General features: G+C 39.9%; 1 protein-coding gene across 2 annotated transcripts in view; it reads left to right on the top strand.

Annotated features, from left to right (window-relative positions):
• The first annotated feature begins 1,486 nt into the window (after positions 1 to 1,486).
• Positions 1,487 to 16,442, top strand: part of LOC109622846 (glutamate receptor 1) — a 634,036-nt gene continuing 619,080 nt past the window's right edge. For both annotated transcript variants that reach the window (XM_062854092.1, XM_062854091.1), the window contains exon 1: positions 1,487 to 3,483. In XM_062854092.1, coding sequence (XP_062710076.1) covers positions 3,300 to 3,483 — 184 coding nt within the window. In that variant the 5' untranslated portion in view covers positions 1,487 to 3,299. The remainder of the gene's footprint in view (positions 3,484 to 16,442) is intronic.

Raw genomic sequence — 16,442 nt, 5'->3', positions numbered from 1 at the left:
ACTATATTCGGCAAACTTTTAGACAAAACCATAAGATAAAAGTCATCCATACATCGTTTTTTGATTACACGCTTCCGAGCTGAGAAAATAGCAAGTGAGTGTAACTTCTTGCAAGTGAGTATTCCCATCCCTGGCCTTAACCACTAGGCTAAGTGGAGACCCCAGATAGTCAGGATCTTGGAAACTAAATTGCTGCTGGAGGAATGGTAGGGAGGAGTTATCACACAGAGTTTTTGACATTTTTTCTTTTACTTCAGAATTAGCGACATTTTTTCTTTAACTTTTGCTAGCGTGATTTTTTTCCATACACAAAAATGCACACCAATTCAAAGGCTTTTCAGATTGCATATGCAATCATTACTCAATCGATTTGGGTAAAACGGCTGAATAATAATATAACTAACAACCGGGGTGAGAGTGCAAATATTTTCCCCCAAGTTTCACAATTACATCTACAAAAGAGACACGCATACATTTGAACGTGATTACCACTGTTCTTTAAACGCAGTGTCTGAAGATGCGCGCTGTATGGAAATGGAGTATCCGATGTACTATTCAGCACACCATACTTCCGACATTATAAGTAACGTATGCAGCGGAAATAAACAAAATCGTCGCTAATTCGGTTTTGTACTGAAAACATAATATATGTACCTAAGAAAAGATAAAATACTGTATATATGAATTGAACTATTAAAATGTATGCGAATAATTCAGACCAAACATGTCTAAAGGTCCTATCTGCAGAAGGGAGGCTCTCTTTGGTTTCCCTCTCTTTCGTTGATATCTCAGCTGTTTATTTGTATTATGATTGTCTCCTTGCATGGAACGATGGTCAAAACAACCGTCTTTTGATTTGTACTGCAAAAGTTGTTGAAAGAGAAAGTGAACAAAGAGAGCCTCTCAAATGCAGATAGGACCTATTGAAATGTTTGGCCTGAATTAGCAAGCATGGAAAGCTCTCATATGCTTAAAAAAACTGGGAAAAACATTCTAATGACTTTCATATAAGAGAATGTATGGCCAATACACAATGCCAACCCAGTAGCACTACAGTTGAAATCCCGTTTCCGACAGAATACGCTTCACCGAAAACTATTAATTTCCAAAAGAGGTTCCACTAGGAAACTGTTGAGCGTGATAAACACCGCAGAGGCTACAGGTGCTCCGAGCCAAATGCAACTGACAGCATCATCATTTGTGAACTACCACCCAACTCAACTGCTAATGCTGCTGCAGCTGGAGAGTGCTCAAGCCTGAAAGCAGCGCGAGTGAATGAGTGCCATTACCATCCACACGGAGAGCCATCGCCGCCACGCCAAGCCGCCCACCACCGACCAGGGGGAGACGGCACAATGATGTGGGGCTCATAATTTGCAGACAACAAAACTAAATGGCACATCATTCATTTCCGGTTCTCTGGTCGTCGTCGTCGACGTCGGACGAGGTCGACTTCTGCGCTACGATGAGGGAGAAGTGTCACCAGCGAGCGGGGGTTGCATGTTTTGGCGCAGATAAGCGAGAATGGATGGGGCTCTTTTCTATGGGAGAGAGGGAGAATCTCTACACGGCCCAGCATCCCTCGGAGCGAGCTGAGAGTGAAAATGGGAGCGATGAAAGGGACATCCGAAGGGCAGCCGTGCTCTGGAGTACGTTGTAAAACGGGGTGGTTTCTCGCGAAGGGCGGACGGATGCTGACTAGGCCAGAGTCTCTGGACCGATGGGGATGCAGATTTTAGTACTGAACTAGACGTCATCGGTGACGGCCGCGTGACTTGACTTGACTCGTTGGGTGATTCGGGAGATTGTTGGGAACTGATAGGAACAGAGATTTTGCCACCAGTCAGTGTAGGTTTTGGTGCCACGGTACGCCCTTGGGCCTTGTGTGGAGTTTCCGAGAGTGTGAATACGCGAAGGGTGCAGCAGGGGACATTTCGCTAGGTCAGCAGGACAAACAGCCAGTGGCACAGGAGTGTGTGGTCGCCGATGGCAGCGATGACAACATCGTCGACTGCGGCACCAATGAAGAGATTGGGGTTGTTTTCGTTCGGGTGGATGTTGCGAGGTTGAACCCCACCCCTGGATCTCCGGAACCAGCGGAAGAGTGCTGATGGAAAATTAAACTTTGAAAAGCCGATTCCGGGTTGTGGAAAAGTTGACTTGCGGTTGCTGGAATCAGGTTCTGTTTGGTGAAATGGCTCGGTGGAAAGCTTCCGACTCGGTGGAGTGACAGGTGCAGGACGGGTCCGGGAGGATATCGAATTAAAATTTAAAATCCAATTCAATCGAATCGAAGAGTTTGACGCAGAGTTTGATTTATTGTCGGGCTTCTTCGCGGTGACAGTTTGAGTGAAAGGTTTTCGGGTTCGATTCGACGGCGTTCTGTTGGGTGGGGTGGGGCGGTCACAGTTGGAGGCTGAAGAAAAGAACGTGTATGAAGTGCTCTCGACTGCCAAGAGAAGTGTTTTCGGCTGGTTCGCAGCTGGCAAGGATCCTATACGTTCGTATTGTATATCGGTTCGGATTTTGTGCAAGTCAATTCGATTTAGAGGAGCTGCATGCTTCCTCTGCCACAGCTGTCGAAGCGAATAAAGAGAAATAAGGAAGAAATCGACAGCTACGTGAGTGGATGTACGGAGAGTGCAATTCTGAATGTTATTGATATTCAAATCAACATGCCATCTCAGAAGCAATTTATTACGAAGATGGCACAATTTATTGCGCTGATAGAAGAATAAAAGTCAGTACTTTTTTCCTTCGCCGGAGGCTCTCGGATATTGGACCTAGCCGCCTGGAAAGAAGAAACATTCCCTGCGGTGGATAAACAGAAGCAACAGTGCTGTCAAAACGGTCGTAAGCAGCTGAAATGATAACAGAAACACAAATCAAGGAGATGAAATATGCTCGTAAATAGAGACTCGTAAAGGGAATTCCTCCATTCCTCAGCGCTCATCTTATCAGAGTTATTCGTGTGTGCTTTCTTCGTCCTAGTATAAATCTCATGTGTTAGTGCTCTCTAGTGAATAAGTGAATGTCAATTGTGTCCTATTTCCATCCATCTCTAATCCAAAATTATAAAAGAAGATTAATTTGGGTGATTTTCCGTGAAATTAAATCCCAAATACCAACATCACACAGTGTAAGCCACCGTAAGAAAAATTACCGTGTCACCGTACCACCAGAAGAAAAAGAAAATTACGAGTGCTTTCCATATTCTTCAGACACCCATCAGGAGAATCCAACGAAAAATTTATAGAACGTTGTCACCACCTCCGCCAGCTTCGTTCCCACACAAAGTAATGATGGAATTAATCACAGCGACAAAGCAGACGCGTCAGCTGTCACCATCTCACTGTCACCGGATTCGGTGGAGCGGATTGTCGGTGACCGTGGTTATGCTGCCGCTGTTGCTGCTACTGCTGCTTACAATGGGCGCTAGGACAAACGCACAAACATCGCCGCAGACGGAGAAGATTCCACTGGGTAAGTTCTTACCATGGGTAGATTATTTCTTGCATTCATAAAATACATTCCAGACGATGAGAGATCGTACAACATATTAAAAGAATTTTAAGAATTTAGGTATCCCATTAAAGCAATTATATTCAGAAAAATACAATAAATTAAAAAAAAAAACAATCAGCTTTCTGCTGCGAAAAATGCGTTCTACTATCGATTTAGTTTCTTGCTTCACACAAAAGTATTTTAACATTGATTGTGCAATAAGATTTCCGACAAGTACATTAAGTAACCCTTCAATACAAAATTCAACCGCGTAAAAAAAGCTAGCTTGATGTGTACAGCATCAAGTCTGGTGGTAGCCAATAGCGTGACAGCCGAAAGCTTAAGCACATCTTACCAATCAGAGCTACTTGAATCGGCACTGCAGAGGAAAGGTGAAAGGTATTTCGAAGGTACTGCAGGGATTTCTCCAGAAATTCTTGCCGATATTGCTGCAGGACCTTTTACACTAATTTCTAAAAGAACTCGTCTTAGGATATATCCAGAAATTTCTGTAAGGATTTCTCCAATCATTTCTGTTCAAATTTCTCAGTTTATTTATCCAGGGATTTATCTAGAGATTCTTTCAGGAATTCTTATTAGGATTTATTCAGGAATTCTTGCTGTAAATCGTTTGTGGAAATCAGCTGGGATTGTTTTGGAAATTTATACTGAAGTTCCTCCAGCAATTCCTACGAAACTTTCTCCAGGATTTTTGGCGGAGATTTCTATCAGCATTCCTTTAGGTATATCCTTACTATTTTTACCAGGCGTTACTCCTGTGATATCAACGGAAGGTTTTGATGAGATTCCTTCAAGATCTCTTGCTGAGATTCTTTCAAAAATTCTGCTGTACTTTTTAATTTATTTTTTATTCCTCCAGAAGGATGGGACTTTTTTAATTCCTTCTTGAAATATTCTGTGGATTTATCCAGAAATTCAAATAAGCATTTTTCAACGGATTCTATCAGGAATTTGTTTCAGGATTCTTTCAAAATTTCTGCTGAAACTCCTGCAGAAATTCTACCGTGTTCGCACAAGGTTTTCTCCGGGGCTTATGTAAAAAATCTCTACGGATGACTTTGGTTATTTTTCTTGGAAATTCTTAAACAATGTATCCAAGAAATCTTATGGGGTTTTTCCAGAATTTTTTTTAAGGATTTCTTTACAGGGCCTCCACTATGAATTTCACAAGGGTTTCGCTTGGAATTTCTCCAGGATTTTACTTTGGTTTTCCTAAAAAAAATCACTTAGGCATTGCTAAAATATCTGTTGGCATTGCTTCAGGATTTTCTCTTGTGAATTTTCCCGGATTTGTTGAAGAGAGTCTTTTATTAAGTAAGAATTTCTCAACCCATTCGGGATTACTCCAAGAATCGTTTCATTCGGATTCAATGGGTATTACTCGAATGATTCTTTCAGGAATTACTTCAGGGATTTACCGTGGAACTCCTCGAGGGATACCTGTAAGGATTTCTTCGGAGGTTGCCATAGGGATTTTTATGACAAATTACTCAACGTATTTAATCGGGAGTTCATCTAAAGGTTTCTACAGAAATCTCCTACGAGATTCCTTTAGAAGTCTTGGTAAGGTTTCGGTAACTTCTTCAGAAATTCTTCTAGGGATTTTCCAGAAATTCTAGTGATTCTTCAACGTAGATTATTGAAAAGATTTTTCCAGGCATTCAACTGTGTCAATACTTACCTTACCGATCAGGCTAAGGCCGGAGTGGCCTCTTCTGTACATAGTAGCCGTCTCTATTCCACTCGGTCCATGGCTGTTTGTCGACTTGGTCGACCCACCTAACTCACTGCGCTCCACCTCTTCTTGTACCGGTCGGATGACTCTCGAGAACCATTTCAAGATTGAGTTTAAATAAGGGCGAAAGTAACATGAGAGAGTTCTCTTCATCGACTTTCTCTTCTTCAAATTAAAGTGACAAGATGCAAGTATGATTGAACTTTTTGGCCATAAATCGCTAGGTTGCGATGCAATCTAGCGTCTAAATGTAAAAAAGTTCGATTGAATTTGCATCTTGTCACTGTAATTTGCAGAAGAGAGAGTCGATGAAGAGAACTCTCTCATGTTACTTTCGCCCTTATTTAAACTCAATCTAGATTTTAGTCGAGTTGCTATCCGACATCCTGATGCTGTGACCTGTCCACCGTAGCCTCCCGATTTTCACGGTATGGACGATGCTTGGTTCTCCCTGCAGTTGATGATATCAACTTGATGTAGCTCGTGGTTCATTCGCCTTCTCCAAGTCCCGTCTTCCATCTGCACTTCGCCGTAGATGGTACGCAACACCTTCCGTTCGAAAACTCCAAGGGCGCGTTGGTCCTCTGCACGTAGGGTCCATGTTTCGTGCACATAGAGAACGACCGGTCTAATCAGCGTTTTGTAGATAGTTAACTTCGTGTACGGTGAACTTTATTCAATCGTAGAGTTCTGCGGAGTCCAAAGTAAGCTCGATTTCCTGCCACAATGTGCCTCTGAATATCTCTGTTGGTGTCGTTGTCGGCGGTCACCAGTGAGCCCAAGTACACGAATTCTCCAACCGCCTCGATTTCATCACCGTCGATATAAATTCGGGATGGCGGGCGCGGAGATTCCTCCATGGAGCCTTTTGCCATCATGTACTTTGTCTTCGACACATTAATGACAAATCCGATTCGCCTGGCTTCACTCTTTAGTCGGATGTACGTCTCCGCCATCGTCTCAAATTTACGAGCTAAAATATCAATATCATCAACGAAACCAAGCAGCTAAACGGACTTCGTGAAAATCGTCCCACTCGTGTTTATTCCATAGACTACAATTTCACTTAACTATATCACTTAATAATTATATTCTATTATGTCTCAAAGACCTAAAATATTCTCTTAAATTTGTTCTAGACATGGTTAAACTAATAGATGCACAGTGGTGATTATAAAGGTTCATCATTCGATTCAAAGGACCAAATTTTGCATAATCTGTTCTATGTTTGTTTAGAGCAAATATATTACGAACTCTCAATAGTCTAGCAGGAGCATATAAATTTATACATGATAGTAAGTTGACGGAGTCGATGCGTTGAGATATTAAATCATTTATAAATGAAACCATGGCTAATTCGCGACGCTCTTTCAAAGTTTGAATATCTATAAGCATGCATCTAGCCTCATATGAAGGCAGTGGAAATTTTGACCAACCTAACTTGCGTAAGGCATATAGGAGGAACTGCTTTTGTATTGATTCGATTCGGTCCACATGTGTTACCATGTAGGGAGACCATACTACGCTACAGTATTCTAGAACTGATCTTACATAAGCGACGTACAATGTTTTAATCGTGTATGGGTCCTGAAAGTTGTAGCTAAAACGCTTAATGAAGCTTAACATATTAGTTCAGTGGTCACCAAAATGCGGCCGCACGTGAAGCCGAGTTCTCTATGTTGCCGTAGAATTTCTTAAAATGTTTTTTAAGGAAGTTGTTCTACTCCCAAAACAACCTAGAATAACGTATTATATATAGCATATAAATATGCTGGTGAATGTGTATAATTTGTACTTTTAAAATAATTTAAGTACTACTACTGATGTTATTTCTTATAGTGTAAAAATATTTCTTTAAATTATGCCGCGACATAGTTAAGTCAATAGTTTCACAGTGCTGATTATAAATGTGCATGATTAGATTCAAAGGTTCATTTTTGGCACAGTTTGTGCGACTATGGGTAGTTTTAAACAAGTGACGATTTCGCAATTGCCGTGAGGGTATGTAAAAGTTTAATTTTGATAAGATTTCAGTTGAATCAATTCGCTACAAAACGATGTCGTTAACAAATAAAACCATTGCAGTTTAACGACGCTGTTTCAGTGTTTGAATATTGATAAGCCTACAGCGCGCTTCATAAGATGGAAGAGGAAATGTAGTCCAACCTATTTTTCGAAGAGCATATAATAGAAATTGTTTTTGTACTGATTCTATTCGATATGCTTACTTTGAAATGGGGACCAGACAATGCTACAATATTCCAGAATTGACCTAACATAGGCAACATATAATGTTTTTATTGTGTGGGGATCGTCGAAATTAAAGCTAAAGCGTTTTATGAAGCCAAGCATATTATTTGCCCTATGTATAATGCTAGTGGTCATTGAAATTAAGTTTAGAATCTAAGATTACTCCTAAATCCCTCGCCAGTGCTTCTCCACCGTGTTTTAGTAACTGGCTTGGTATTTGATCGGCTTCAGCGGCTTTGTTGTTTTTCAACCAGCTAACCTCCTCTTCAATCTCATGGAGGTTAGGGGCTGGAAATCTTTCGTCCTGCGCACGTACTCCTAGATCTGTTATCGTGCCACCTTCGGTGCTTAAGGGCAAAAAATTTGCTCAGTTTTTTGACATTTTTTTCGATCTCGGAGGATACTTGCTCAATAACTTCAAAGATATCGCCATTCTGAGCACACTTTTGGTACTTTAGGGCCCTAAAATCATCGGTTTTAGTAGAGTAGCGTATCTTGTACCGACTTTTCGAACCCTCTAAGCAGAATACCCTCTTCGAATGAGTGTTATCAGTTTCGTACCTTTTAATTCCGCCCTATGTTGCTTATCCTTTGACAGATACGCGTATTTCGACTATCACTTGTAATCTTCCTCAGTGTCAGTTATCCACTGGAATTAAAAGGTACGAAACTGATTACACTCATTCGAAGAGTAGCGTATTTTTTTGTCGAAAAAATCTCATATTTTTTAGTCCCATACAATGTTTGAGAACTTTATTAAATAAGGGACGGCTTAATGTACATGCAACTCTTATATTAGCAAATTCAGTCAAACAAGAGTTGCATATACTCCTATTGCACATGTGAAGCCACGCGTAGGATGATAAATTGTGTGTTAATTACCCTAAAGATCATTTTATAATGTTTACTTACATTTTAAGTGGTCTACCTTTCAGGCGCTTCAGCTTTAGTTATAATCATTTTTAATTGTTCAAGGACGAGTTTGCTCTAGAGTACAAAGACTGGTGCCACAATGGCTAAAGTGCCTTTAGCAAGATGTTACAATTGGTGACCGTCTTGTCGCCTGTTGTCTGAACAGCAGATTACTATCTAAGGTGAGGCCAAGATAATCAGCTTCGTTCCATTCCATCGTTGAGGCATTGAGGGTGATCTGGCAATCTTCAGCTGGAACAAATCCGCGGGATTTGAACTGGGGGCTTTGGTCTTTGCTGCGTTGACACAATTATTCCAGGTCGTGAAGTACTCCTTCAGGACTTTCGGGCATCTTTGCAGTCTCGATGTGAGCGCTCGTATTACCCTACCATTTAGGACAACTGCGGTACTATAGGCGAACAACGATAGTGATCCATTTTCGGGGAGTTGAGGCATGTCCGAGGTGAAAAATTGAAGAAAGTGTGCCTATTTAGTATTCCCTGAGGAACGACGGCAGACAGATCTTGCGCGTCAGAGACTAAACAGCTATTTTCGGCTGGTAAGATTCTGCCGTTGTGTTTTTTCGACGTCGAGCAAGGCCATGGAAGATGTTTGGGTCACAGACTTGTTCCGCCTGAGGATGTTTGTTACTCGGATTAGTTGGTGTACGAGGGAGGGACCGCTTCGAAAGCCATACTGTTCCTCGAGTGAGATGTTGTTTTGGTTGATTGCAGCAAGCAGCCGTCTGTAGATCGTCCTTTCAAGGAATTTTGATAACTCTGTGAGAAGGCTGATGGGGCGGTAGCTTTTTGGATAAGAAGGATCCTTCCCAGGCACCCAGGCTCCGGATGGGTAGGACTTCCACGACGACGAAAGTCGAAGGTACTGATTAAAAGGGGCCGTTCATAAACTACGGTTTTTTTTTTTCGGGGGAGCGGGGATCCAACGCTCCACACAAATTTCAAATTTTTTGAATGGACAAATGTCTACGAGGGGAGACGGGGACGGGGGTCTGAGATGGCCAAAATTTGGTCTAAATACGTGGTTTATGAACAACTCCAAATCAGTTCCAGATGTTGGTAGAACTGGGGGCTCTAGATTTGACCAGCCCCGTAGACCGTTTTACTTAGGTTCCCCACCTTGTTGCTCACATCAGCTATAGTGATATCGTAGGTATTTACACTATTATGTGATCGTGGTGGTAGAAGAGTTCCATTTTTGTTTCCGTTGTCATTGTCCTCACGTTGCCGTGTCTTGAAGTAATGGTAACACTTGTATTCAATGCAGATGTGTTGATGGCCGGATTAACCAGTCAACCCAATAGTGAAAATTTGTGGGGTTTTTCGTCACCGTTGAATTTTATGTTTCGAGATTTGTTGATTTTTTTCCGGTGAAAAAAGACTTTCCAAATCGTTTTGGCATAACGTTTCGGCCTACTTCATTCAGCCATCATCAGATACAAAACGTTTGTTCTCCACCACTGTGGTCTATCAACATTTCGGATATCATCGAACTTTCACGTACCTCGGATTTTTCTTCATAGAATGTCAGAGATCCGGCTGAATTGTATGGATGGATAGTTTGAAAACATTCCATCGGGGAATATTTGATTTAGCCAAGTTTTTTGGTATTTTCCATACTTTAATTCAACTAATACTGTTTTAGCCAAAAACACATCCTATATAAAATGTATTTGAAATGAAATGAATGTATAGCCCGACTACTAATAATTTTCGAAGAAAAATCCGAGGTACAAGAAAATTCGATAATAACCGAGATTCGATAATAACCAGTTTGATTTTCCATGTCCTTCTGATTTATAGGAGAAGCATTTGTTTTTTTTTAGTCCATCATAGAAGATACGTGTCCGGAAATGTCGAACATAGAGATGTGCTGGGATATCCCTTGATACCTCCATGTGGACGCCACTGGAAAAAAAATATTAACAATCACCTCACACGAGAGTCATTCACGAAAACCAGTTTTACGGTATTTTTCCTGACACTGTTAGCCATGATATCCCAGGATGATGAATCCCAACTATTTTAAAGCAGCCTTCATATGAATAAAACTGGGCACAAGAGGTACACTCCTTTATTCAGCACCTAAACATCTAATTTCGGCGATTTTATCTAACTTTCAGCTTATTTGAAGTTCTTTGAAAAGCTGGTTTAAGACTTAATAGGCGCTTGTTCAGTACCCAAGCAACAATGAATACTGAACAGTAAGTATTAACTGAAAATTGGATGGTTAATGGTCTTCGAATGAGTGTAATCAGTTTCGTACCTTTTAATCCCGCCCTAATTGCATATCTTTTGACAGATACGCGTATTTCGACTACCACTTGTAATCTTACTTGTAAGATTACAAGTGGTAGTCGAAATACGCGTATCTGTCAAAGGATAAGCAAGTGCGGAATTAAAAGGTACGAAACTGATTACACTCATTCGAAGAGGGTATTCTGCTTAGAGGGTTCGAAAAGTTGATACAAGATGGTTAATGGTGTCAATAGCTGAACATAATGACAGCTGAGGGAAAGCTTCCACTAATGAGAAAAAATACAAAAAAGTACAATAGTTGGAAGCGACTCTTTTTCAAAATATTCTTCGGGAGCTAACATAAGTAGCACACATGCTAGAGAGGAATCGCGACAGTACAGGCTTTTAGACACAGAAGCTACAACAAATTTGGTAACTCTTACCCAATACTAAAATAACTTTACATTTACTCATGTGCAACCAAAAACCTGTGCAGTCGCGACTTTTGAGACATGTATGTTACTTGCAAACAAGCATACATTCGTATTGGTTGAGCGATATGTAGCTCGAGAATGCATATTTCAACAACGTTATTATGTTTCCAGTTCAAAACCGAATTAGCGACATTTTTTCTTTGACTTCCGCTGCCTTTGCCCTGCGTTAAACATAATGTCGGAAGTGGGGCGCTGTATTGTACACCTGGTGCTCTATACAGCGCCCCACTTCCGACATTGTGTCCAACGCAAGGCAAAAGCAGCGGAAGTCAAAGAAAAAATGTCGCTAATTCGGTTTTGAACTGGAAACATAATAATTCAACCATCGTCTTACTGTTTAGAACGTCATTTTTCTGCGTGAAACATCTGAAGACATGCTATTTGTTTTGGAATTAGCAACGTTTTGGAAAGATTCGTTTACCACTTGTTTTGGTGAGATAAAAAATTCGCTAGAGGGTTCGAAAAGTGGGAACAAGAATTCGCTCACGCTCATCATTTCAAAGGTATGCCGCGAGCGTGTGGGATATTGATATCTAAGACGTAACACACTCCGACATCCGCTTGAACTTGTGCAGATGCAGTGAACTCCGTGGTCTGTTGGCAACAAGCGATTGCAATCATCACTTCCCAGCCAGCAATTTGGTTGCTATATCGAAATTGCAACTGAAATAGTCACACATATAACAAAGAAACCGTATTCAATGCACGAAATAGGCATATACTTACTAAAGTGGAGGCCATATCGAAACATATATCCGGCTACTGCGATTCCATCCAACATGATTTACGATTTCTCGAAAAATGTCTATGGTTTCGCCGATTTTCTTCGTCTAAATAAACGATTATGCATGATCTTATTTCGATTGAGTGTACCGAAATACGACTCAAGGTATTTCAATAAAATATCAATTGGTGTTCTTGTATAGTATAGTGACATGTGTATAATCATAATTGATCGTTTTGATCGCAACAATTTAAATTTTTAAATGTTCTCCAATCAATCTGTCATACTAAAAGTGTTTAGTGGAGTTGAAAACAGTTGAATATTCGTATTTTTTGTTGATTTTTTCGGGCTTAGAGTATCCTCGAGCCTGCCACACGATATACACTACATGTAGCATGGCAGAGGAAACTATCTGTTAACAACTGTGGAAGTTCTCATAGAACACTAAACTAGAAAGCATGCTTTGTTCTAGTAGGGACGTAACGTCAAGAACTGAAGATGAAGATGAATAAAAATCAGTTCTTGTAGTGTAGTAGGTAGTGTATCGAATCTTTCCGAATATTCCGTTTAAACAGGGATTTTTGTTTTCATTTTCGCTGTTTCGGTGCCAGCAGATTATTATAAATTACTGTTTTTTTTCTCTAATTAAGATATGTTATTTACGAACATAGAAGTTGCATGGACCCAAACAAATTCTTCAACTGTTCTATTTCAATTTAACTGAAGTGATTTTATTCCTACCAGAGCTTTTTTTTATTTCCTGAAGAAACAGAAATAAAAAGCACCTCATGGAAAACATCTGGAAACGTATGAAGAATTAGAACGGTCAAGAATAAAATTTTGTATTTATCGAGATAATATATTTTATTTATTGCTGCTCCTGTATTTCAATTGTCATAAAACCTTTTGTACCTTCCAAATCCAATCCTCTGATCGTTTCACAAAAAAGTGCGAATCTACCTACAAGCCACAGCCGACAATTTCCTCTTATCCGAACGAGAAAAAAAAAGAAAAACGAAAGCGAAAATCGCGCTCGGTAATAACTAATAATATCCACGTCGTTGGTTGTCGTCGTTGTCGCACCACCACAATCGACCGACCGACCAACCGTGGAGGCTCTGCCGATGTAATAACGGTGAAAAATTTGTTTTTTTCCTTGGGCGTTGAGTACAACGTACACACAATGGTTATTAGGAAAAGTGAGCACGCGTTGCTGGGATGGGATGCGGGGGCGACAGCATCGCAATGGAGAAATGTTTCAGATGAAAACCACAATCGGCGTGCAAAACTTGAGCTCGGCTTGGGTTGAACGTAAGGAAATGGAACGTGAGGTTTGCGGCAGGGGGGAATTAAGCGAGGGGAATGATTTAACGGTGGTTGTTGGGTGTTTGTTCCAGTCAACCTGCCAGAGAGCAATCTCTTCTGATTAGGTAATTTAAATCGTGCACAATTAGAGAGGGAAAGCGTTTACGCTGTTAAAGCGCTCGTTAGAAAGAATATAACTTCCCATTTACATACATGCTGTGGAATTGGACTCCTTGGGTGGGAGACGATTTAGCAAATCATTTCCAACTCGATTTTGGTCGGAATTCCTTTAGCTTTTTACAAGGATTGATTTGGATATGTCACTAGCTATTCCTACGAAATATCTCGAGAGATTATTTTTGAAAGTTTTTTTTTATTCTTCAACCACTTAACATAATTTACAGCTATTTTGTCCACTAGGGCTCTGCGTGAGCGATTCCAATTGGCGGTTGTACTTACACTTTGTACAGCGCCTAAATGTATTCTATTCTAACTCCACTAATTCTAATTCAAACTGGTAGCCTTTGCGCTGCTGTCACTTTTCTACCCTGTCCATGGTAGAATGATGAGCACGATGTTGCTGTGTTGCTTTTGTGCCATTTCCAGTCCGATTGGGGGTCCATTATGAGTTGCCGTTAGCCGATGTCCAAGTTTCCGGGTCCGTTAGAGCATATGTTCAGAAGAGGGTCAGGTGTCAGCTCCTCTCGGGGGGAAGAGCAACTGACGAAAAATTGCAAGTGCCGGCCCAACCAACAATTGCAAGTCACAAACAAGCAAGCTTGCTGAATTGTTGCTTAATAATGGTAATGATAGCTGAACTAAAATTATGCTCTACACATTACTGTTTAAATGATTTTTCAATTGAGAAAATAGTCAATGTTCGACTTTCCTCATCGGTATCAACAATGATAAATCAAAACACTTTTGAAAAGTTTAACATGAAATTTATTCGACAAGCATTGATTCCTTAACAAAGGAGTTTAACAAAACATTTGTCTGCATCTTATTAAGCTGATGCATCGATAAGCATATGCTCCTGAACAATGTGCTTTTCACTTGTCAAATAAACGCCTTCAGCCCGTCATAGTTTGACTCGGAACTTTGTTCGGATTATGGGATAAATTATGGCTAAAACTGTTTAGACTACCAAGTTATTGAGGAACCAAAATTTTAAACGAATCACATAAAATAAAACAAACAGAATAGAATTATGTAGTTTAACATTGAGTGCCAAAAGACGTAATCAACGTAAAAATGAGGCATTTATTTATTATGATTAGTCTGTAACAAGGAGAACTTGTACCTTGATTATTATATTTTTTTTTTATTTTCCGCAGCAGTTCGATTGTACTAGATGCTTGGATCGATGCATTTCACATTGCAGTCCCGTCGTGTTTATTGAATATTGTTCCCACATTCACCTAGATAATCAAACAGCATTCAGAAATCGACACATTTTTCAAGTATCTCTAAACATCTTTATGCACTATTTATTGAACATAATATCAAGATTCCATGACAAAAGCATAAATAAAAAAATGCTTGACGGATCTTCGACTGAGCATGAGTACATTACCTGAACAGATGCTGTGACTGCACCATGTCCAAGACCATACCGCACCACATATTGTCATACATTTTAAAGATCGATATTTAATAATAAAAATAAAAACATATTCATATCACGATTAATTCGTCTGAAAACAATATCTTCAAAAAGGACCAACACTTTTTGGCCGCATTCGATACAAGTTTTCTCACCGTGCGTTAAAAATACTAACAGCGAAATCAGAATGGAAAACACGTGTTTTGAGCTGAACAGCTGTTGAAGTATAAGGCGTTGTTCAGTTGATTACCACGTGCTATGCTAATTCACCACTGCTGAACACAAGTTCAGGGGTGATCATTGTTGAGTCATGGGAAGATTATGTTTTGCTTTGGGTGCTGCATCTCACCATCTCTAGGATGGCGCAGATAGGAAGGCATGCGGCTGGCAATCGACAGGTCTCGAGATCTAATCCGGATTTAGGTAATTTTATATGTAATTCTTATTTCATAATAGGTGTTCTCAACATGAGAGCAAATAATTACTCTCGTGAGAGGTCAACATTTTTGCCTTTTATTTATTTTCAGTCATTTTAGCCAAAGCTGAATAACAACTATCTTGTACATTTGTAAAACGCTTTGAACAACAAAAAATAAGTTGGTGCACAACATGATGCTTTACAACTTCTCCAAATTTGTGTGAACAAAACCCGAATATAGGTTGTACGTGAAAATAATTCAAATGTTATTCAACATTATGCTGAATTAATTCGTCATAATGGTGCCTGTTAAATGAGTGATTGTTAGTTGGGGGGGCTGGGATCGAACCCATGACCATCCACTTACATAGGCGCCAACTTAGGGGGGGGCAAGCATGGTTTTGCCCCCCCAATATTTGCGAATTTTTAATGATTTTTCGATTTTCCCATACAAAAAATCCGAAAAATCAGGCTTTGCCCCCCCCAATAATTTGACCAAATTGGCGTGTCTGTCCACTTATGAAGTGAACGTCTAGCCACTACGCTAGGGGCCCCGGCTTTTTGAAAGTCTTACATGGATTTCCTTAGTAATTTCACCACGAATTTCTACAGAAATCATTAAGTTATTCTTTAATAATTCTTTGAGAGATCCCTCCAGAAGTTCCTCCAAGAATGTATCTAGAAAATCTGCAGAAATTCGCTCAAACTTTTCTTCAGAAATCCTTCGAGGGATTCCCTTCGATGCTTCACTGAAGACTCCTTGAGAAATTCTTTATAGGATTCTTCTATATGTTTGTTCAAGAATTCTTTCAACAAATCTTCTATGGATTCCTTGCAAAATTTCTCCAAAATTCCTTCAGAATTTACTACAGGAAGTTGAACCTCATCTACTATGGTTTCTTTCAGTAAATCCTCCAGCAGTTCTTCCAAGGATTCAATAAGTAATATCTTCAAAAATCTCTTTGAAGTTGATTTTAGAAATTAAAACAAAGTTCTTAAAATGAGAAAAAATAAATCATATAGGCTCAGTAAAAGGTGCTCTTTCGTTCAGAAATCAGTATATTTTTCAACATATAAAACCCCAATTTTCCCGGAATTGATTTAGATATTCCTCTGGAGATTCGTTCATGACACATTTCTGATATTTCTACAGGGATTATACAGTAAAACCTCAATTTATGCACATGGCTGGGGGTGCATACATTAAAAAAGGCA

Source organism: Aedes albopictus, chromosome 2 (assembly GCF_035046485.1).
Source record: "Aedes albopictus strain Foshan chromosome 2, AalbF5, whole genome shotgun sequence".
Taxonomy (NCBI): domain Eukaryota; kingdom Metazoa; phylum Arthropoda; class Insecta; order Diptera; family Culicidae; genus Aedes; species Aedes albopictus.
The sequence above is the reverse complement of the archived record's forward strand: the minus strand, read 5'-3'. Positions and strand labels throughout refer to the sequence as shown.